The 24,166-nt window shown below is 35.9% G+C and overlaps 2 protein-coding genes and 1 non-coding gene across 3 annotated transcripts; 2 read left to right on the top strand and 1 right to left on the bottom strand.

Annotated features, from left to right (window-relative positions):
* Window positions 1–1,668: 1,668 nt before the first annotated feature.
* LOC148175239 (uncharacterized) lies at window positions 1,669–2,514 on the top strand. Its single transcript, XM_088037207.1, has 2 exons — window positions 1,669–2,040; window positions 2,177–2,514. Exons 1-2 carry the CDS (start codon window positions 1,683–1,685, stop codon window positions 2,512–2,514), a joined length of 696 nt encoding a protein of 231 aa, XP_087893333.1. The 5' UTR covers window positions 1,669–1,682.
* Window positions 2,515–4,220: 1,706 nt separating this feature from the next.
* On the top strand, window positions 4,221–4,293 carry TRNAR-UCG (transfer RNA arginine (anticodon UCG)). Its single transcript has one exon. It is a non-coding gene; the product is annotated as a tRNA-Arg (tRNA).
* Window positions 4,294–18,430: 14,137 nt separating this feature from the next.
* Window positions 18,431–19,918, bottom strand: LOC148175237 (gastric triacylglycerol lipase-like). The gene is made up of 7 exons (XM_088036966.1): window positions 19,873–19,918; window positions 19,719–19,840; window positions 19,492–19,669; window positions 19,105–19,448; window positions 18,921–19,055; window positions 18,647–18,874; window positions 18,431–18,601 (listed from the first exon to the last, which is right to left on the bottom strand). Exons 1-7 carry the CDS (start codon window positions 19,916–19,918, stop codon window positions 18,431–18,433), a joined length of 1,224 nt encoding a protein of 407 aa, XP_087893092.1.
* Between the last annotated feature and the right edge of the window lie 4,248 nt (window positions 19,919–24,166).

Genomic DNA, 24,166 nt, shown 5'->3' with positions numbered 1-24,166 from the left:
ATGAGTCGAAAAAGAAGCTCGAAATCTATCTACTGGCTAAATTTGAGATTGATCGGACAAATCGTTTACAAGCTATGGCCAAAAATAAAAAAAATGAAAAATTTTCATCGTTTGAGTCGGATTTTTTTTTAGCGAAAAATCGACTATCGAATTTTGGGCTTTTGAGAACATTTTCTAACGTAAAATGAGCCGAGAAAAAGAATGGCGCAATCTGCATCTCAATATCTCAAATAGTTTCCGAGATATTTAATTTTAAAAATTACGAAAAATGAGAAAAAATGAAAATCAACTTTTCGAAACTTTGATCGCCCATACCTCAGTTATTTGTTGTCGGATCTGAATTTAAATTCCAGATTTGGAATCTGCGGAAAATTCTGCGTACACTGATGTATAATAACTTGAATTTACTCCAAAAAATAAGGGAGATATCGGTATCAGAAGTTTGGCATAGTTTTAGTCGTGAATTTTTGGAAAAATTTTGCAAATTTTGACTGCAGAAAAATAAAAAAAATATTTCGTATGTAGAAAATCGCGAGAAAAACGATGGCGTAAACCGCATCTCAATGTCAGAAATAGTTTCCGAGATATCGAGCACTTATCATTCTTGTTGCGTAATATGCTATTTCAAAAAAAGAAAAATGAAAATAATAAAACAACTTTTTTTGTTTTCAAGAATGTGTCTGTAAAACTATTAATTTTAAAAATTAAACCTGTTGACAAGAGAAATTTAAATGCTCCGACTTTATCATTTCCATTCCTGATTTCTTGCACACGGAGCTCTAGTTAGCACAAAGTCCGAAGGCGTTCTTCTTCGCTTTATATTTTTGCCTGAATTTCAATTCTCCCGTCGCGTTCTAAATTCATTACAGAGACGTATATTATGACGGTATCCATTCAGCATCCACCTATACCAACATAATTCTAACAGCGTGTACGTCACGCGCATTCATTTGCATGATAAATTCCCCACTAGAACTCGAAATGATAATACGATTTTAGTTCTGAAAGGTGAAAATAAATTGATTTCGCGTTTCTGGTGACATATTAATGCACGTATTAAGATTTGTGACGTGCGCCCAAGTCGACCCAGCTCAGTACTCGATCGAGATTATTTATTTTTGGGCCGTTTACTCTTCGGGTCGCTTGTTATCATAATGGGATTGTGATGAATTGGCACAACACCTCGAAATTGCGTTATGACGTTAATAGGTGGATCATACATTCAAAGACTCGACGCGAATTATTTCTTGACGAGCTTGCGCCTACATCTGCACATCATTTTTCACTAATACGTTTATAATTTTTCACACATAATTACGATAATTTTCATTCGTTTCCGTTAACGACAATACAGCGACATTGACAATGTGGTATTTTACCGGGATGGTAAAGCGCGAAAATTGCTCCAATTATCCGAGGCTACTCGAAAACATAACAATAATGCAAAAATAAATAAATAATTATATACAATGTGGGTTATAATGCAATGTCACTGGAAAAAATCCAATTCAGCTGACGATTAACAAAACCATCCTATTTTTTTTAAGTGACGCGACAATGCTTCTTTTACAATACCATATTGTCGATTGGACAAAGAGATTTAAATCAATGTTTACACAGCGTTAAACATGCTCTGCATCCTTTCAATCGGTCAGTTTGTGCCAAACACATAAACACTAACCATGGCTGACAGTGATAACGTTCATATTAAAAGACCGATGAACGCTTTCATGGTGTGGTCCAGAATAAGAAGAAAACACATCTCAAATGATTATCCCAGACTTCATAACTCAGAGATTTCCAAGCTCTTAGGGGCTGAGTGGAAAGTGTTACCAGAAGCGGAAAAAAGACCGTTTATTGATGAGGCTAAAAGACTTAGAAATCAGCATATGGTTGATCACCCTGACTATAAATATAGACCCAGGAGGAAGCCGAAGATTGAAGGAAAAGACAGGATGTTTACCCAAAGGTTGCACCAGATGGCGGACCCTTTACAGCAGGCTTTTACTAAAGCGTTTTATAACCAGAATGTCCTAAATGGTGAGGAAACCACGTCTACAATTGCATTTTTTCTCTGTTCGTCTTGTCTTCACTTAGTATTAATTTCTTTTTTATTTAAACTTAGCACTTCCGAATTTTAAAATCATAATCAAAGATTTATAAAAAAAGTTTTCAGAATCTGATCAAACGTCGTTATCGGTAATATCAGCTCAAATGATGGACCAAAAGCCCACATTTTCTTTAAGATCCGTAACGGAGTATGACTCTAATTACCAACCATCTCTGGCGCTACCATCTATGGATCTACCGGAACCCATAAGTGTACGATTACCGTACCCATCGTTTGCTGGAAGGCCTCAGGAACCAGAAAAGTCAAATTTTCAACCAACTCTACCATCATACACGACATTGTCCGAAAGTGTCCATCATCGAGCTCTTCTCCGAGCTGCTTCAATTTACGCTTATCACGATTTAGCCACAAATTCACTTCCTGTCTATTTTCCACCCCTGTAACATCATAGTGTGAATATTTAAATAAACTGTCATTAGTGACTTGGTGTTTTACGATGCGGTGATAATTGTTCGATTATTTTCCGAATGCAAAAAGGGGACTGCGCTGGAAACAATAGTAAAAAAATGGTGTCTGAACAAAGCTTTAATTAACAAAACCCATTACACATCGCGATAATTAAAAAAGTCACCGGCAGACGTAAACAGAAGTATTGTGATCGGTTTATCTCGTCTAGATGGGTATTATATGGGGTGTCACGTGTCTGTTGGGGCGTGATAAGAAAATTCCCCGGAGACTCTGTTCCTGCTGCATATTAAACCTATTTGTGTTGGAGAAATCGATCGCCATCTAGGTGTGCAAGACTGTATTTAGGTTGAGTTGTTCCTGGAATCGATGGAAATGATCGGATGATTGTGTGAATGTGCCTTTACGGGCTTGTATTCTTTCACGTTGCCATATTATAAACTGGCGACGTACAAAACCGACAACTAAGTTATTAACTAGAATATATGCAACAATGCAATTCTGTAATGAATACCGTGTATTCACCGTGCACCTGCGATACTCTAAATTGGTAATTAGCGAGTGAAGTCGGTGTGAAATCCGCCGCAGTTCTCACAGTCGAATGGACAATAATATAATCACGGTGTGGATGGGGGCGACAACGCGAATGATGGCGACGGGGGCTCACACTTTTCTCAAGCTCACACAAATTTATCTCAAACCACCTTCGGATTAGCAACTTCATTTTTGCAAAATCTGCAGCAGAAATTGAATAATTTTCTTGGCCTCCACGTCGTGTCGCAAGAGGATAAAAGATCCATAATTGTATTGTCCTCTAATCCATACTTCTGCTCATAACTCATAACAAAGCAACTTACTCAAGCAAAAATCAATAGATCGATAAAAATTTTCGTCTCTAAAAGAAGTCCTCGTGGTATCTCCGTTGGACACTTGTAATGACATACCAACAATACCATGGATGACAGACCCGTCCACCCATTAAAATTGGTTGACAATGAAAAACCGACCGTCTCTAAGCACTTACTCTTAAACATATATTAAATTCCATATCGCATTTAATATCAAAGGAACTAAACAAGATATTTCATATATGAGCTTTAGAAAGAGAGAGCGTCATTTGTGATTGTGCGAGAACCGTGGCCAATCCAGGAAGGGAAAATGCTTTCCGCCACAATAATTGTTTTATTCGCTCACAAAGCAACGAGTCTGCTCGCCGTTTTCAACCCTCTTGCGCACGACCAACATCCGATCTCATCTCGCTCAGGTGTTTGTAATGCGTCTACAAAACACTGAAAATGTCAAACTTCATTTTCAACGGTCTCGTTAAATACGTAATTCTACCGGAAAAAATTTGATAGGGGGTGGCGGAGGAGTTGCGACGAAACTTGGTGCAAAGAAGAAAAGCTCGTTACATTCAGGCAGCCAGTCATTCATTTATAATTATTATATCAATTTGTTTGAAATTAATACGTCTGGATTTTCCCCATTTTTTCATTTCAAGTAAAGTTAGTTAAAAATGCAAGAAGTAATCGTTTGATCTAGACTCATTTTGGATTCTGGTTTCCCATTCCTATGGAATTTCTTTTGTAAAAATTCAATTTCTTTTTCAATCAGTCAAGTGAAACTACTAAGCCCTTATGTCCCTTTCCATTTTAGAAAACTAGCAGGGAAACTCGGGGGTGCAGACCGTGTGGCCTAATGGATAAGGCGTCGGACTTCGGATCCGAAGATTGCAGGTTCGAGTCCTGTCGCGGTCGAATTTCTGTCATTTTCTTAATTTTTAGCTTAAATCCGACGTTTATGCAAAGAGTTTTTTAATTATTTTATTAGTACGATTGGAAAAAACTTATTTTAATTTTGTAAATTAAGATTAACATTTGATTACGTTTATTTCATGTGCTGCTCTCTAGTAGATGAGAGCTAAAGTATTGGGAAGGTAGTTCTGCTCCAAACTGCATATTGCAACTCTCGATGCTACAGATAACATTTTGTTCAAAAGTTTTTTTTGACTTATAATTTCGAATGCAGATTATTTACATTTTATTATAGGGGTTGTTCAGGTAGATAAGAATTTTTGTCAAAAAGTGTAGAAAATTATAACATGCTCTTGAACAGTAAACAGTACTCTGCAGACATGTTATTGATTTTTAGACCAGCTGTATTTATCCTCTAGTTTTTTGTATAGGTGGCGCCAGGAGTTCTAACTCCAAAAATAATCTGCCAAAGTCAAAGCCCTTTTAGTTTCGAAATTATTTAATAGGATATATTTCAGTTTTTATTACAATCACTATCTAATTCAGCATGCATAAAATTAAATATGCTTGCATTGTTTAAATGGGTAATATTTTATGTTGAAACTGATTGTAGTATTAATAATACAGGGGTTTATAAAACAGTATTGTAATTTTAATTTTTGGTTTTATATGCAAATGATTATTTCAAAATGTATTGACCAAGTTGCATTGATTATAAGGGTCATTGTGCGATAACAGCACAAATAAACAAATTAACAACTAGCTTAAACCTGTCCCTAAAAGAAAACATCGTTTTTCCGCTGGAAAATCTCTTGTAATTGTCAATAAACAGGGAAACCCGTCAATTCCAGCACACAAAGCCGATTGACTGTGTGTTTTTCAATTTTTGGAAGCTAATACGACATTATTATGTCGTTGATTACATACAAACGGGAATAATCCGATTTGGTGTAATTCCACGGTTCGCCAAGTGTTTATACGAAACGTGTTCAAGCAGGGTCATCATGAAATAATTGCAGATTGCAATCAACTTACGTTCGAATAACGGAGAGAACAGACCGAATAAATCACACATCCTGAATAATTAATAGAGATGATCGGGTGCAATCACGTTTGTTCCATGAATCAACTGCCGGAGGCCAGTGATAGATATTGGTGATCTCTGTTCCGGTAAACAGCTCCAGGTGCCGGCTATGGAACGGAGGTTACTTCAGGTAGGGGAAATGTGCCTAATTACTACTACTCTAAAACCCACAAAGATTGGTCACTTGCTAGCTTTTACCATTGAGGCACGTTACCCGTATGCAACCACTTCCGACGAATCATTTGGAGATCTTCCAAAGATAAAATCGATGTTCCTTTTTATAGTCAGTGAAGTTATTTTTCCTAGGTGTAGAATCCAAGTAATAAGTGCTACATATTTAACTGAAAGTGTCGTAAAACTTATGACATCAGACATTCTAATATGGAATACTCTCGTAACTTTTCAGATTGAAGTGTTGGATAATATTATTTTTATTGCAGTTTCTGTCTTCATTCAGATTGATTTTCTGGTTAGATTCGTCTTTATCGCTCCTGAGAAATAAAGAGCGGATTTTATGAAAATACATGAACTTGGTTAATTTTTGCATAAACATAAATCGTTTGTCTTTTATTTGCGTTGGGTAGAATTATAAACAAATACGATTTAATAGTATATTATAATACAAGCTTATAAGCAAGCCTCAGCATCAGCGGAGTGCTTTTAATGTCGTAAGTGTTTTAAAGGCGCTTATAAACGAGTGTTATATGCTATTTTTTATTATACCTACATATTTACAATCCTTTAGGCGCATTAAAAAAATGTGAATTTACACAATAAAATTATCAAAGGTTGTTTGTGAATCGTTTGTGAATCGAGTGTGGCTAGTGGCTATATTAAAGAATCCACTTCAAACAAAATAGTTGTTTCCAAACGCATTGCTGGTGTTCTGAACATATCGGTTGCTAAATCAACTTCATCAAGAGCTATGGACGTCCAGCAGAAGAATGAAAACTAGTTATAAATTAGAAGCAAGAAACAATAGAACCCAGCTTAAAGCGGCGGGCTTTGAAATTTCAAACAATAGTAATTGTAATTTTCATGTTTATTTATATTATAAATAAAGATTGGTCCTGACATTTCACTATTTTTTGTTACCTAGACTACTTTAAAGCTTTAGTGTTTTAAAGACTCTTTTTTGCATACTTATGCGTGTTTTAATTTAGGATTATGATGCACGTATAATAAACACTAAATTATTAGTATTTTGCATATTTAGGCTTCAGAACCAGAGCGTTTTTGCCAAAATATTGTATAAACTGACTTTATATTTTATGAATAGATAAATGTTTTGTAAACTTGTTGAATCTTAAATCAACAACAATAAACGTTTCTATAATGTAAATCCGCATTATATGAGATTTCTAAAATATTAAATTTTACTAATGATTTTGTTTAATTTAAACGAAATTGTTGTTGGACTACTGACATTTGAGTTTTAGTTTTTGAAGCTGCATTTTTCCTACCAACTAACTCCGCCACAGTGTAGTAAATTGAACATCGAGAAAGGCAGGTGCGCCCTGTTGCACCTCGAGTGCGCCGAGTAATTTATAGATATTGGAATAGAAATCAGTTAGACCGATGCAACTGCAACAGCGTCCGAGTTTATTGAAACGACCCTTGATACTATTAGATTTGTCAGTGCACTTAACATTCAAATCCACAGATTCGTAATTAATTTAATTTTAGCGGTTTGTTCGACGTAAATCGCATGTAAATCCACAGTTGTCATATCTTCTTTGACTAAACAACTAGGACGCGAATTTACAATCGAATAATAGAATTCTCCAACCAAATCAACACGTTTATCCAAATTACCAAATATGGCCGTATGTCCACTTTATTTGTGCATACAATTATGAATGAATTCGTTAGTTATACGGAATTCAAATTTGGCCCTACCGTATGAGGTATCCATGTAAATATTAAAAGCCGCATTAAATCTAAATGGCGCGTAATTACGTTTGCGCTATCGCTCTTGTCTATCACTGTGAAATATGAGCAAGAGGAACCCCCTGATAAATCCACATGATTAATGAAGAGATTGGAATATTTGCGCCTCTCTATAGTCTCTACCTGAATACGAGCCATTATCAAGATAATCGGAATAATAGGCGCGTTAAAGAGGGGGCACCAACCACTACAAATCTGTTTTCGCAATCATGGCGCATCCACCATTTTATGAACGGTAGCTACTTTTAAAAATCTATAAAAAGACAGCTTACGCAGACCTTATTTTTATAGAATTCTGTAAACAAACATTTTCCAAACTAAAGTGCTCAATTCCCAATTAAAACAAACTCGTTCCGAGTCGTGATGGTTTCAAATGCAATTTTAAATTGTAGAATAGTTTTTATCCAACCCACATGTTAATTGTAAATGTAAGAAGTATTAAACTTTTTCAGTTTTTATCTTTTAATTTCTACTGTCAAAGGGACTGCGAGAAGAACCCGATTTTCTTCTCAAAGACTCATTTTACTAGATACACTAGAAACGTATATTTCACTAAGCTTTCATCTCCAATTAAAATAGAAATTTCTTGGAACAAAATCGTTTTCAGTTGTAGTTGCATTTAAAGTAACTTTTCAACAGTGCCATCGTGCTTGCTTTAAATTCAAGAGTGTTGTTTGAAATTTTTTACATGTGAAAGTTCGCCGTAACATCTTGTATCTTGAGAGCTGGAAAAGGTCGACCTGAAAAGTTTCGTATAATCTCAGCGTTATCTGCCTAAAACAAACTTATATTTCTCTGTCCGAAGCCAATTTCCTGCAGATCCCTCTTAAGACAAGTAAAGAAGAGTAGAGATTGTAAAAACCTGCTCGATCTTGATAAATACTAGCTAGCCGCTGCAATTAACACCGAAGAAAGAATGCTAGGAGGATCAGGGGCGATTTTGATGGTTGTTGTTTCCGTTTGAATATTTATTTAGGGAAGTCGAGAAAAAGTGCGTATATATTCAAGATTTATGTGTCTTTCCGCGTTCATTGAAGACAAGTAAAAATTACTTTTACAAAAAGCGCAAGATTTAGAGCTTTTTTATTGTGTCACAAGGCGACTTAAAATTCCAACCACACGCTGCTGCCTATCTGAGGTCACTGTTAGAGAATTGCGATGAAGAAATCAGACAAATGGCGCCCGTCTAGGTTCAAATGGCAAAAAATTATCTGCGATGAAAGAGGGCTAGTTAACCCCTTGTTTATTCTTCTTCCTTGATAAAGGTAAGCGAAATCCGGCATAAATCTCTGAGTTTTATATAACGCTGAAAGAAAACGAGTGAGCTGAAATCGGTTTATGGTGCTCTAGTGTGCTGTGGCGCTCGTAAAATGCTGATTGGAGACAGCAGAGTAGGCTGCGAGATGACAAATGCTAGTTTCCACAGCTTGCCATGATATGCCTCAGTTTTAAGGAAATCGCAGGAAAACGTGAATTTGTAATGTGAAGATGGTATCAACTGGTAGATTAAATTGGAGTCAATCACTGTCTATCCCCTTTTATGACCTCCATCTTTCCATACTAATCAGTTTCCATAACCGAGGCAGATGGTGTCATCTACCTTACACTAAAACATCATCTCTCTCGACGTGTGTTATTACACTCCAAATGTTACACATGAGCTTTCTACTGCTAATTGAGAGTAATAATAAATCTTCATTGCGACCCTGTTTAGTGGTCTTGTATACAACATTACGCACATTACGTGCTGTTGCGCTGAAAAAGCGTGTTTATGTTTTTATTTTTAAACATTATCGCTAATGGCTTTCACGCTCTATTCGGTTTAAACAAAAATAAAATCTTTGTTGGGCCAATTTTATTATATACGGCTTTTAGTTGCGATTTATCATTAAACAAAAAGAAGCTTTTACCAAATCCCGGCTGATTTGGCTGAACTGGAATCTTAAGACCACGACTTAATCTCTTAAACCGATGGAAAACACTAAATCTTTGCTGGGCTGTTTATCTACGCTTTTATTAGAGATTCTGTCTAAATTTACTGGTAAATTCAAAATGATCCACCAAAAGTGAAGCTTGAATTTCCCGGCGAAATCGATAAAGACTGGATCGATAAATTTGCGTGCTGTTACTCCCAGAATATCGCAGGAAATAATAGCGTCATTATGAACATAATCAGACTAATAGTGGAGTCAAAGATGGGCGCTCATTAGAAACGAGGTAAATATCAACACACTGAGCACGTTTTTGAGTGACATCGTCACATCCGACATAAATATCTACTACGTTGTGATATAAAGTTGTAGAATGCGCCCAGCATTCGAATATTTCATAAACACTCCGGCAAAAAGGCGACGTGCCCACATTTAATTAACTCTCAGATGATATTTCACACTCTTTCCGAAACGCACTTTATTAAAAACACGTCTGAATTAATCACTGACGCTGACGTGCCAAGCCGTTGTCCGGAAGAAAAGACGTCATTCTTCTTGATTGAAAAATGAAGGTTAGGAAATTAGGTTACAGGGCTCGAAAAAATCACGAAAGCTGTCATAAAAAATATCTCGGGAATATAAGATTATCATGGGAAATTAAAAGAGGAGTTATGGAATTGCGATATATCTGCGTTGGGCGGAGTGACTACATCAAAATTCGCAGCGAGTGCGATGAGAGGGTGGAATGGTAAATTGCTGCAATATACCACAGGATAACTAGCTTGGTATATTGTCCCTTAGTTATGTATGTATATTGCTAGATTATATCCTTTAGATCACTTATGACTTCAATTATGCATATAGTGAATGCTGACGTTGTAATGTATTCCCAGAGTCTCGTATGACCACAATGCCCAAACTGATGCATTAACACTACGAGAGTGGAACGGCTTTCGACTGTAATTATCGTTATTATTGCAGTGTGGAACGGAAATACACTTCAGGAGGGTGATAATCTGTAGGTGCTTAATAACTTTGACACGTTCAATGGTGGATGCGCCGGGATAGTTTTTCCATTTTGTTGTGACAAAACGAAGTAAGAACCTCTGTCGTGTACACTCGCTTGAACACAATCCTTTCTGTGTTATTTTTGCAATAGCAAATGTGTTTTGGCTGAATTATAGCTCCCTGTAACTGATAGAAAACAAGAAACGTATAGGGTTGCTCCGCTCCAGTGTGGATTTATTGTCAAGTCAATATCGTCCAAATGCCAAATGCTGTAAACATGTCTACCATCGTCATTAATAATCGACGGCAGAAGACCATCCGCTCTGCTATTATTCCCGGCCATGTTAGTGTCCCTGTAATAGTGATGATCCATCATCCTGAGGGAAAGAACCAATCATTGTTCATTTAACAATTAGAGGATGCGATTTTAATCTATGGTTTTAACGAGTTAATTTATAGTGTATCATAAATATCAGGGGAAAACGCCCAAAGGATGCAGCTTTTTTCTACACAGCTACATTTATTAATTGCTGTAATATTTTGATATGACCGACTAAAATAGGTTTATCTGAGTTGCATAAATAACGTTTATGCATTATTCTGATTTATGACCAGATATGACTATAATCGAGGCTAAATCTAAACAAATATTATTTCATTTGGATTCTGTCATGGTCGTGTTTGAATTTATAACAAAAAATTATTAATCGGTTTTCCTCTGTAAATCAGAATGTACATTCTGTCAGCTCACATGTTGTGGTCTCCATCATAATAACATGTTTAAATAAAAAGCATTATTTTAATTATAGAAGAGCGACGATTCTAGGTCACTACAAGCCATGAATCCTTTAATTTATTTCTTTATACATCACAAAAGAATAATGTTTCCAAAGAAAGGAATTTTACGAGCAAGAACACAAAAATAACCACTCCGAAATAGTTTTTGTTCTGTTTTATATTCTCCGGTGTGTTTTAAACCTGTGTTTAGTGCGTAGATTTCAAACGTGTCTCCATTGCGTCTGTGCTATAAAACCACAGTGTGTCGCATCTTCAGAAACGTCAATATCCCTGAAGTTTTAAAGTTAACACCGTGTGTGGTAATTCATGTAAGCTTTCTGGCATCACATTGTTTACGATCTTGTTGGATTTTGACAGAAAGATTGCTTAAATTTTTTCAGGAGCTTTCAGAGATTCTGTTATAAAATCTTGTGAGTTTATTGTTCGAACTGATGCAGGACAGAGAAAAGTGGAGAAAGAAAGTCGTTTTCGCAGATAATTGCGGAAAGCGATGCGGTGAATTAATAACATCTTTGAAAATTAAAATATATGTCTGTTTTAGTAACATTTAATAGGGACAGTTAATTTCCGTCGTGTGTGTTTCCGTTCCGGGGTTAATAAATTAAATACACTTTAACAAAGCAGCCGACAATGGAATTAAAATCCGAGCTCTCAGTATTCATGCAATCAGAAAATGCGGTGAGCATTCAGCAAGTTCGGCCTACCATGATATTTTAATTAGTGGATATATAACGAGCTGGCCGTGTTTTGTGTTTTCTTTCCGGAACACGTCTCTGAAGCCGCCGGATTTTATGATAATAATCCCTGCATAAATCTCACTTTTTTTCAACGATTTGAGCACTGTTTGGTAAACGCATGCGTTTCGACTTGCAATTCTGGATTTTTAACAGAATTGCCATTCGTTTTAGGGATCTAGATCGAGCTGTCAGTCTGAAGTCGGCGGTGCGCGGTTCCCAATCTTTGTTATCCAAGCTAATGCCATTTGACAATGCCATAATCCCTTAATCTGATACCCTATGGCCGCCGTCTATCCTCTACCTATATAGATTTCCTTTAGAAAGCCACCCTTATAATAGTGCTGAATTTATTACATTAATGCGTATAGCGGAACTTCAAAACCCACAAAAACTAAAAGGATTACAGTTTTACGGTGGTCGGATTCCTGACTTGACATCTTCGAGGAGCGCACTCGAAAAATGGCCGAGTTTAGGGGACCCAAATAATTCCTGTTTTTATTAATGTGGTTACGTATCAACGGCCACTTTAGGGCTCTAATCGCAGATGCTGGACTTAACAAAGTTTCTCTGAATGCCATTATATCACTTAAAGTAGCCCCAAAAAAGCAGAAGACGGGCGAACAATCAGAAGCATAAAGCGCAAAATGTTAATTTCCGGATTTTAACGGGCGGCTTTCTGAAAATTCAGGTTTTCATGAAAGCAATCGATAGATTTAATAAACACCCTTTGTGATCAGTGACGTTTCTTTATTTTAGAACGTGAAATTAATATCGATTTTGAAATTCATTAGGGTGTATTATATCCAGAAGTGTTATTGTCAGTTCATTATAGCATTCTGTAATTTAGCTTTTAGCGCTTCATCAATTTCAATTCCAATAGTTTACAGATGAACGTGTCTCTGTATAAATAATGCCTAACGTAGCCTAAAAAAACAAATATACGACCACAAAACCATAAAAAACAGATTTGGACGGATCCGTGTGTCCAGTGGTGAATTTCTAAAAAAATCGCTAAGACAAAGTTTTTCACTTTCGAGTTACGATTCCCGGTAAAGTTAAAAGTTGTGTCTAACAGAAACCAAACTACTTTAAACTTGCAGAAATTCATTCGTGTTTCGAGACGAACAAATAATAAACAAGCGAAACAATTGATATTAATTACGTCGTTGAAGGTTGCATAAAAGTTTTCTAATCTGGATCCGTTTATTAATTTCTTGAAAGAAGGCATTTCTGGAGTGGAAGGTATTCAAGAAACGTAGCCACCTCATACTGCGTAATAATATAATCCAGACGAGATGCTGGGAGAAAATAATATAACGGCACAGTTAGGGGATGTTTTCGGGACCTTGCAAGGCAGCGTTTCTAAACAGAACAATTTAACTGATTCAGCTGGAATGGTCCGAAAGATCTGATTTCCATGAACGAGGTTCACAAATAGCGAGAATATATCGAGTGGCACAGTTTGTATCTGCGAATCCGGGGACCACCCGGATCCCTGCTGACGTGCTTGGAATATCAAAGCCTGTTATCCCGAACACCTACTTTCATTTTCATAAATATCCCTTTTAAATTGCTTATCGACTAGAATCAGTGTCTTTCGTTGTGTTGGGAGGATTATTCAGACAACCAATATTGACACTGTCTTCTTAGACGGAAAGCCCTAAGTGAGTAAATATTTTTTTAGTGCTTATTTTATTGGCGCGGGACGAAATTAATTTAAACTCGAACCCCAAAATAAATATAATTTTATTTGCCGCTCTTCCCATTACTTAATTTTTAACGATTTTATTTTTATTCCAGGACGGTGCGCGCTGTGAATTCGTTGAACGAAGATAAAGCATGTCTCCAGATTTTGGTTTAACAAAATTTCCGGGTGAGTGTTTGAACAGCTTTGACTTATTAATTTAATTTGCAAAAAATCGTCTAATCGCTTTAAACGAGTTTTTCTACCAGTGCAGATTTAATTTCTTTGTAATTCAAGAAAAGTCATTAGACCAAGTTGACGAAAGAGCATTCCTACTACACCCGAAAGCATTTTAATTCAGTTATATTAAAAAACTTCGACATTGCTTTAATTTCGCTCGTCGGAGGTATGTATTTTTGTAGTTGTTTGCCGCTTTGTTCTTGTTTCTTATTGCTGTCTCAAAAGAAAGTCTCTTTAAAAACCTTTGTTAGATGTTTCAAAAATAAGTCGCACAACTGACTAGTTTCATATAAATACAACTATAAAAATGGTGGATGCGCCAGGCCAAATAATTTCTAAATTTGTTTCAAATTATTCCAGTCGCTGTAATTCTGACTCTTATTTTTAAACCAGCTCTCTGATTCTTTATCACTTCGTGTATTTGCTGAAATGAAAACTCAATTGCGAAGAAATTCGGCTCCTGTTAATTTATTTCATTCCGAAGGCAAAACAGCATTAAACAAGTTGTTGCTTTCGTTCTGTTCCTCGTTATCACAAAATTAATTACACCGAGTAACCTTTAAATTGGTGCCGACTTTCGCTGTTTTGTCTTGCGAAAAATAAACCGTCAACCACGGAATCTTCGCAAATGCATAATAAATCACAATGAATACGATGCAATTAAAGCGGTCTATGCAATGAAGTTCTAAAGTTCGCGGAAGTTTTTAATCAAACAGCCGCTGATTCAATTCTGGGCCACAGAGGCGCTATTGTCCTTTCTCGTGTTATGCAACGCCTCTGCATGCAAACTTAAAATTACGTTCTTATCAAGTTAGTCTTTCTTACTTTCCATCCACTTTTATCCAGTCATCTGGAAGCTATTTAAAATGCTGATTAAATTTTAATTAATGTAGAGACCTTTGCTGTGTGAAGTGAGTTTTTTAGTTGGGTCGAGTTAGATTGTTTCGATATTTTAGTAATGCGAAAGGGAACAGGATGGTTTTGGTTTATTAAAGTAATTAAGCAGCGACAAGTGTAACGCTAATGGGCGGACTTACAAAAGGACCAGCCAACTATGTGCTTTAGGGGGTCATGGCTGAAAGATAGCTGCCATTAAGCCCTTTTACTTGAGCTTTTGTGGCAAATTGTAATTTAAAACTGTATGTTTGGACGGTTTTAACTTTTTGCTTTCTGGATCTAAAAACTAATGAGAAATTTTGTTAGAAGTCAAGAAAAAAGTTAATGGTTTGTGCGTTTTTGATTCCAACGGAGCTGTAATAAAAATTTATGTAAGCGTTGAACAATTTTGCTTTAATATTTCACTTTATTAATACCGACATTGCGGTATAGCTAATTGCAAAAAACTTTGTTATTTATTAAACAAAAATGGTGGATGCGCTAGGATAGATTTTGTAGTTGTTCCTAAAGTTGTTGGAAACTTAAATCTAGTTTACTTTCTGGTTAAGATATCTAAAGAAGTTAACTTTGCAAATTTTAAACTAACTTTACATAAAGGCAACTGGTAAATTAATGCATGTAGTCATGTAGACTTGATTAAAGAATTTGAGAATTAAATGCAAACTGCATGCCCACCAAATTGCAACCTTGAATTGAATCCTTTGACTTTCAAGAATGAATCTCGTCTTTGATGAGTATGCAATGACTGCATTTTAGTGCGATATTTTCTACAACGCATAGAGACATGCTTTTTCTAAAAGTCGGATTACTTTTTATGAGTTTAGCGGTTTTAATATCACGTACCAGAATGTTATTAAAATTTTTGCTCTTCTGATGGAATGCTCCATGGGCTTCCGTTATTTCTTCGAATGATGAGGAATGTTTATTGTTGCGAAGGAAACGGAAGAGCTGCGACCATTACGCCAGAGTAGAAGTTGGAACATGAAAATGTTTCCCGAAAGGATACAAAAGCAATTTAACGGCTTTGAGATATGAACTTCGGACGCTGTCATTAAACGTATTATAAGAGCTGAATCGGCTTTTGCGTTTATCAGTTGAAATGATTTTCGTATGCACAAAAATACTTTTTCTAGCTTGTATTTTCGTCGTGTTTTTATCATGTCATTTCCTGGCGCTTTCAGCTCAAGACCGATTTTCTCGTCCTCCCGCATTTCCTGGTGAGAATTTTTCCGCTTAATTAAATTTGTTTTTGTTGTTAGCGTGATGCAATGTCAAAGATGACGATAAGTGCGTACGATACGTATAATTCGTATTCTGTCTCTAATGAGTTGTCCCATTATATCCACGCGTGTTTGTTTCGGCACAGTTGGCAGCAATGTGGGGCACTTTTCATCATAAGTATTTGGCGAATGTGTCACTTCTTGCAACTTATCATTTCAACATTCGGGTTTAGTTGGATTCTTTTTATATCGTTCCCATTATGTGATGTGATGAGCATTTTTGTGGATTCTTTTTTTGCTGCTTTCTCGTTATTGCAGCGTTAAAAGAATTATTTTCGTGATAAATCGTTTCCTTTACCCCAACAGTTTTTACCATTAAATCTTCTTTTCCGCGCTATTTTTATTTACAATTGTGGATTCTCAACTAGAAAATTGCTTTGCGTCAGCTGCTGCAATTTTCTAATTCACTTAAACTATACTTTACACTTGGTGTTGTTAAACTCTGATACAAGAATTGTAATTACTTCTTTGAGGGGCACTGGAGAAATAAACGCGAGTTGAATATGTAAACTTCATTCCAAACTACTCACTAAACTAAAATATCAACTCCTGAAACCCTTATCTGTCTTTCTCTTTAACAATTTCTCATGCACACTCTTTAAATAAATTCTATCCTTCTAGTAATTAATATCTTTCATCACAAATGCACTACTCTAGTTTATTTCGTTTCGTGTTTTTCTTTTTCCACACCGACGCCGCTCATTGTTAAAACTTCCAACGTAATTCTATGTCTTATTTAGTTTCATGATGGCTCGTTAAAAAGTAGCAGTCATAAATTCTCGCTAACTAAATTTTTAAAAAGTTTTATTTATTTATTGTTAATAATAGACCAAGTTTTTTTTACTTTTATGCGATATTTATGAAAGCTCCTATGGACGTTACATCCGGTTCAAAAACAATACTCTTCTGTGAAAGCATTAGCTAAAAGCTTCGTTATCGCTTGAAAATATCCATAAGTAAATTATTTTGTCCGTAAACCTTTACAACTAAAATAGATTATTTACGGTGTGTTGTTGCTTTGTAAATAAACAAAACAGAAACCAACAAAACGTGTTAACATGAATGTAGTAAGTTTCGCTTTAATCACTTGGATTTAGATTTAGATAACGTTAATTAAATAGATGAAAGCAAAGTTTTTGCGTGTTGAGCGGGATATTAACATATTTAAATTTTCTTTTAGGAAAAAATTCTTTAGATGGAATAAATAGAGTTTTGTCTGAATTTCGTTTTCATTCAGAAAAATTATTACAAATTAAACATAAAGTCGCGGCACTTTTAAGTAATTTTTCGTTGCGTGAGATAAAGCAAACAACAGTTTTAGTATATTGGTAACAATGATAATTTACTTAATTGTATATTCATGAAAATGGACACATAATATGAACCAAATTGTTGCACGTTATGAGCAGTAATTAGTATACATATTCCTATATTATTACGCCCATTACAATAATTTATTAATACTAAATAATTTATAACCTACTCGGATTGGTACTAGATAAACTACTACACCCAAATTAATTTCGTCTAATTCTGCATGCGGTTGATTTTATTAAGCGGTATGATTTACAATTCAAAATAATTCTACACTTTTTATGACCACCGTTCTGTAGAAAACAAATAAAGCAAAACCTATCAGGAAATGTTTTCAATACCCTCAGTATTCCTCACTTTTATTTGACACTTTGACACACCCAGAAATCTCCAGCGTCGAAACTTTCAATAAATCCGAGACGAATTACGCTCCCTCGATAAAAATTTACGTCAAACAGTTTATACGTTTCTGAAATTAATCAAAACGAGCTGACATTAAATGAATCTGGAGTTTCCCTAGATTTACCTACAAAAATGAAGCTGATTTAAAGTTCAAGAATTGCACTTAACAAAATGTCCGTAACTTGATTGACTCGAAACTCAAACAATAATAATCCTCGAACCAATATTTTCTTAAATTTACTCTTTGATATCGCCAACTTATTACAAGAAGAAAGAAGTTAAGACAAAACTTTTTAAAACTCTCCACAAGCGCAACGTCGCGTCGCAACCAAATCGAATTACCGCTGATTGGACGGATTCGGTTTCGACATTCTTTGGACCCATGAAAATTAACATTAACTTTATATGCAAAAGCCAATTAATATTTATCAGGAGTCTAATATTTGCCAAGACCTTTAAACTTTAAATTGATTTTTGCCCGGGTCATGATTACATTAAATTTTTTATGGCTGTTAGCCGGTATAAGGCGGTTCATTATTCACGTGTAATTAATTTGTGATAAATTAAGCATTTTCTTGTGTTTTTGTCGGAAAGAAAACCCAAGTTGTCAGCAGCGGAAAGACCACAGAGGCCTGCGCCACCGGTCAACGACAAGAGACAAACGACCTGGAAGATTGATGATTACACTCTGACGGCCAAATTCTATACCGAAAATAAATTAATAATGTCTGTTCTTTGCTTTTTACAGAAGACAAACTTATTTATATTTTTTATTATCTGGGACAAAAAGAGGGACACTGGGAAGAAGCGCCATCTCAGGCTCGCAGTTTCTTTTTAATTGTCTTTAGAAGCACTTCGTGGAACAATGTGGTGATGTTTTTACCTAACATAAAATCGACGTGGTTGAATTTTATCTTGCCGTCGGTGGAAATTGATGTTAAAGATTTGTTTTTCACTGCTAGAGTCTTGTAGAGTTTCATCACATCCTGTAAATGAAAGTAGTGAAAGAAGTTGAAATTCTATTTCTATACTTCAGGAGTTGATAAAAAATCTCCCTCCCCGTGAAAAAGATGGACAGGGACTCTTATTTTTGATATGTTATAACCTGGAGGTGTGGGCCAGTCATATACTATTTTATTGCCACAATGGCCATAGTCATAGTGTTGGAATTTACCACCTGAATTGATTTCTTGCGCATAGTGAAGAAGAGTCTGAACTGTGATAGTCATAGCCTCACAAAAGTGATTTGGTAGTTCGGCCTGAAAAACAACACTGAGGAACAGCTTAGTTTATTCCACAGCTTACAGTGTTAATTTGACCGGAATCTGGACCAGCGATTGCAAACATGAGGCGTCTTCGAAAAATAATTTTACCAAAAGTTATTCTCTCGGTAGTATTTTTCTTTTTCAAAACGTGAATGTTGTTTATCCTCAAAATAAACTACACTTAATTTATTTTTGTATCAACTGGAAACCAGTGGCGTACTTACTTCAATAAGGCGAGCAAAGGGTGCCAACTTGGACAGGAGACCTGTAAAATGACCCATGAATGCTACTGGTGCTATTGAAATAATCCCAGACAAGTTTTTCTTGGCGTGTCTTCTTCTTAGTATTGCGTACACGTAACTTTCAGTTGTTCCCATAGAAAAACCAAGAAGAATCACTTTTTTACGGAAATTAGTGAAATTTCGGATGAAGTCAACTTGAGCCATGACGTCGTAATACCCAGTTTCGTGAAAACTAAAGTCCCAGAATGTCTTATTTTGATTTTCTTCAAAAGATCCTCGTCTGTTGGCTAACCATACGTCAAATCCGTTATTTGCCAGAAAAAATACTATACAGAGTGATACTGTTTCGAACTGAACCAAAATTGGTACCTATGGAGCGGTCTCCGCTTTCCAAAAAAGTTAAGGAACTTCCAGCGATGCCACCGAGCAACAAAATGGGCCATCCTGTAACATTGTTTGGAACCCGATATAACACATTTTGGTAACCATCTTCAGCTACCACTCTGTGGATTTCGAAGTTGTAACCTTTTCGTTTAATGATTTGTTCCTAGAATTCTACTGATATTATACAAGAATGTTGTTGGCATTTGTGGTACAGGAGAGCTGCAGACGTCAGGGTCGTACCAACAGTCGTCATCGTTATCCATGTCCAGATAGCCTGAGAGGCTGTTGCAAACATTATTCCTTTGAGTAACACTAAACGAGAAACATAAAAGCACTAAAATTATTATTAGTGAGAACTGTTTTAACATTTTTCTTTAGCGTTAGAAAAAAGTGGAACTGCTTGTTGTGGCATAAAACAAATTTTAAACGTGACTTGGTTAATGTAAAATTCGCACGTAATTGTAATAGTTTGACTAATTAGAATGTGTCACGTTCACAAATTTATGAGTTAGCAATTATTGTTTTTATTAAAACGTAAATTACTGTCATTTAAAGTATGGTAAGTTTTTTGTCATTATGTTAGTCAGTCACACATCAACTTGAATTAACTTTGTGTCGCTTCTATTACTAAATAATAAGCTCTAAGAGCTCAGAAATGTTTGCGAATACCTAATTTATTTGTAAACTTTGATGGATGACCCAATTTGCAATTACTATTTGTGTTTTGTTTATTTACAGTTTCTCATTTTACATGATGTTTAAAGTACGAAGATTCTATGAATGTTGGATTTAGAGTGTGAAAATGAGCTTTTTAAGGATTGTTAATAAAAATTTCAATCTTACAATTTACAGTTAATTTACCTATGTTGTTTGTTTTAATTTTCAAATTTTTTAGGGCCGGTTTACACAATAATTACTTAATAAAACTTAGCTTCTGTAAACTGGCCTTAATTCTGCTAATTTAAGTGTGAAAAATGTAAAAACAGTTTTAATTAAAGTTTTTGCATTTTGTTTTTGCTTTTAATTACGACTAAAAATAAGTTATAATTTTATTGTTTGTCAAAATTTGAATCCCTCAATTACTGCAATGAACCTTTTGTTGCGTTTTCTAGAAAAATTAAATTTTGTTTCAACCAATTCTACTCTTTCATTTTTAAAGTACAAATATTTGTTGAATAACCGTAGTTGGTTTATTTTATTACCGCTTTAAATATCTATTGTTTACAGCGTTTTATTGGAATGTTTGCAACACACCGCACTAGAAATGTTGAAAGCAAATAAATGAGCTATTCAGTTTACTCGAAAATATAATAAACTACATATTTTGTTAACCAAGTTGTTTTGATATTAATAAATTGTTTTTAAATTCTACTCTGCTGACTCCCAGTTGTATTGTTGAAAAGTGATTATTTTCTGTAAAAAGCTAACTTTGTTTTTAGTGACAAAAAAAGTTAACTGAATTTTTCTGGTAAAATTTAGGGTGGCTATTTAAGTGGCAAATTGCGGTACTCTCTTCGGGCATGCATCTTTAACGCCGACTCTATGTAAGCCTTCCTGTAGCTAAATGTAACTTCTTAAATATTTACGTTGTTGAATTGCAGGTGTATGGAGAGAGTGGCAAACAGGGCGTTTATCCAACACCTGTGGTCCATTTCCTGATTTATTAACACTTCTTAACGACCCTTCTCGCCTTTGTTGACAATAGAATGATCTACGGTAGAAGTCTGTTCGGCCCAAAAGCCCGTGAATCAACACTCATGTTTACTGGAGACAGCAACATGCTCGCAAAAACCGGGATACCGACATAACCACTCTGATTTATAGCTACATTATTTAGCCGACTCTATCTTCCAACTGCTGGGCCGATGCAATCGGTTGCACTTACACACGTATTAATCCTGCGGCGCCTCTAGGGGATGGTAAGCTCGGCTTTACTGCTGCACATAAAGAAGCTGAGAACCTTAGCAAAATAATGTGCTGGATAAACACTAGCTAATATATCGAAAATACACCTCTTGCCGAACGTGCACATGGAAAATACTGCTGTTATTAGCATGAAGGTAGCAGGAAATTTGCATAAAATATTGCTCTATTACACTTGTTTATTTTATCTACACGTGAGATTTATATTGCATATTTTCAGCAACGTGTGCATCACAAAGAAAGTGCTGAGATTTACAAGCGTAATTTTTTTCCAACGATTGTCCGAATTTCGACTTGATCAATACTTGCAAGATGTTGCAGCTGCACTCGTTCTAAAACTCCAATAGCAAGTTGTACAGTTTTTAATTGCAGCTATAATCTCACCAATTCTCTAATTGTAAACCCTTTGTTTGTACCCAAGCGTGAAAGGCAACAATCGAAATCCACTGATATCAGAAATGTCTGCTCCAATGCAACTTGAAGTCCGTCCGTGATTATCGGCTTTGAGAGTTAGTTGGGAGACATTGTCACTGTCCGTCGTCTATGTGTTTTATCATACCAGCAAGCAAAGACATTAGAGGGAGAATTGTTTCACCCTCGAGCTTCCGCTCCAACGAGCCCTTGATGATATGTTCGTGTTGTGCAACTGTAATGCTATCCAGTTACGGAACTTTTCTTTGGATAATCTTACTACTGCTGCACATCCGGCTGATTTCTTATTATGCTGTCAGACAGTTTTCACCCCCTTGTGTTTATATGGAGCTTATCTAGGAGAAGATGATGGAGGCACGCGACTGAGAGCTGAGGGGAAACTTTCTATGTCTGCGCATTTACAGGCAAATTTGACATTTTCATTGCCAGTTTGGAATATATGGAGTCAAACTAGACTTTAGCATAATAGAGAAGTGAAATAAAATAGTCGTTTGCATGCGTGGGAGGAAACATGTCAGCTACTTGCAATTTCGGTACTTAAATAATCTTTGAATTTCGTACGAAATCGAAGCATGTGCACCTTTTTTTTTGAATTAGAATATAAATAACCAGCTCTACTTTACCTCGTAAATAAACCCGACTTACACAATTCCCATCTGCCACAATACATATTTTCGTTTTTCTAAAGAACAGCAGCAATACTTTAGTTCTGGTGTAAATAACAGCAAGCTACGTGCTCAGAATGGAGCTAAAACCCCTCGCCTCTTCCGTACTTTTCAAAACAATTACGGTAATACTACACCTCGCATGACTATTTTTTCCCTGCTCCTTCGAAATACCTCTCATTTTTTCTCGTCACTAAATTAATTAGTTAATAGCGTGCCACTTAGAAGTCAGCATGCGACCGAAACAAAATTGCAGCTCCGGTTACGTGCAGAAGTGCAATGCACACAACATCTACCAACTTCTTTAATTACTTCCTTAAACAAACACAATCGTCCTGTTCGCAGAAACGCTAATACTCGTCTTGGACCTATAATTAACCGTGTTTCTTTGTTGAGCTATTCGGAGGCTAGCCTTGGGTGAATTTTTTATCGAAAGTGGTCGAGTGTTTGCGTAGGCACTCCATCAAGAAGACTTTGCAAAATTTCACTTTTTCAGGGTGGTTGAGTATAGCAAATGGACAAAGGTTGCTCGTAACGAATTCAATGAGGAGTAACATTACGAATAAAGACCACAGAAGAAACTGAACAGAAGTCTGACGTCAAAGTGGTCTGTTTACTTTGTACTACCGGATAATTGTATTTGTCCGCTGAACGTTGGGTCTTTTGACTGAGAAGTGAGACGTAATTGCAACGTCTTTAGGACAACGTAATTAGTTATCGTTGCCGGAGACGGGCTCTGGAAAATTGAAACGTGCCTTCGGTGAAACGACTAAATTGATCAGCGATTTTTCAAGAAACGTTCGATTGGTTAGGAAAGTCGTTAAATTATTGACCAGTACTGCTTTTTATCCATGCATTTCTCGTCGACACGCACGTTGTGCAGTTGGATTCGAAGCCCACCAGCATTTTAACTCCCAGCGCAAAGGAAATACCAGTTTTGTGTATTTGCTTTTTTCCAATGCTTTCATAATTCTTCCATGTCAAACAACGCCTGCATTTGAAGTTCGTGCAAGTTGACACGAAACTAGCTCGCATGCAGATTTTCCTAGCTGTACGTGCACTTTTTCACATAGCCTATAATTTATCTAACTGTTATTATCGAATTTCGAAAGCGGGCTTATCATCATGTATATAAATTATGCTCACAGCGCTGCCATAATTCTTCACTAACATCAGATTTTTCAGGCAAAAAAAATTACCGCCAGGAAAATACAGGTAATTACTTGTTTCCACCGGTTTTGTACTTTATCTGGATTATTTACGAAGAAAGTTAAGCTGATGAATAGAGAAATTTCTCGAATACAGGGTGATTCTTATTAATATTCTCCATACGATTTTGCTCAAATAAGAAGAAATTGCGTGTTTAGCACCGGTGAATGTCATTTTGTTATTTGCCACCACACAGAACAATGAAACAAGCTCACAAAATGTGTTCATGCGTTTTGTAACAACCGCAATCCGCAAATCTAACACTTACACCTACCTGACTTGACAGATGACCGATTAGTGACAGCGAAGTTGGAGCCCAAAGGCGTATCATATGGTAACATTTCGTGGTAAAACAAATTCATTTTAATTGTCCAAAATGTGCTTGGACTACACTAGATTTTCATCATTTCAGTTCGTATTAATGGTGCATA

Source organism: Gnatocerus cornutus, chromosome 5 (genome assembly GCF_029298725.1).
Source record: "Gnatocerus cornutus isolate USDA-ARS CGAHR chromosome 5, icGnaCorn1.1, whole genome shotgun sequence".
NCBI classification, from domain to species: Eukaryota; Metazoa; Arthropoda; class Insecta; order Coleoptera; family Tenebrionidae; genus Gnatocerus; species Gnatocerus cornutus.
Note: the sequence above shows the minus strand (reverse complement) of the source record. Positions and strands in the feature narration are given on the sequence as shown.

Bases quoted from the DNA above. Each gene is read 5' to 3' on its own strand.
- LOC148175239 (XM_088037207.1), top strand. From the start codon at position 1,683: ATGGCTGACAGTGATAACGTTCATATTAAAAGACCGATGAACGCTTTC. The intron at 2,041-2,176 runs GTGAGGAAACCA...AAAAGTTTTCAG, and splicing joins TAACCAGAATGTCCTAAATG to AATCTGATCAAACGTCGTTA.
- LOC148175237 (XM_088036966.1), bottom strand. From the start codon at position 19,918: ATGCCACAACAAGCAGTTCCACTTTTTTCTAACGCTAAAGAAAAAT. The intron at 19,670-19,718 runs GTACCACAAATG...GTAGAATTCTAG, and splicing joins CTGACGTCTGCAGCTCTCCT to GAACAAATCATTAAACGAAA. The intron at 18,602-18,646 runs GTATAGAAATAG...TTTCATTTACAG, and splicing joins ATTTTTTATCAACTCCTGAA to GATGTGATGAAACTCTACAA.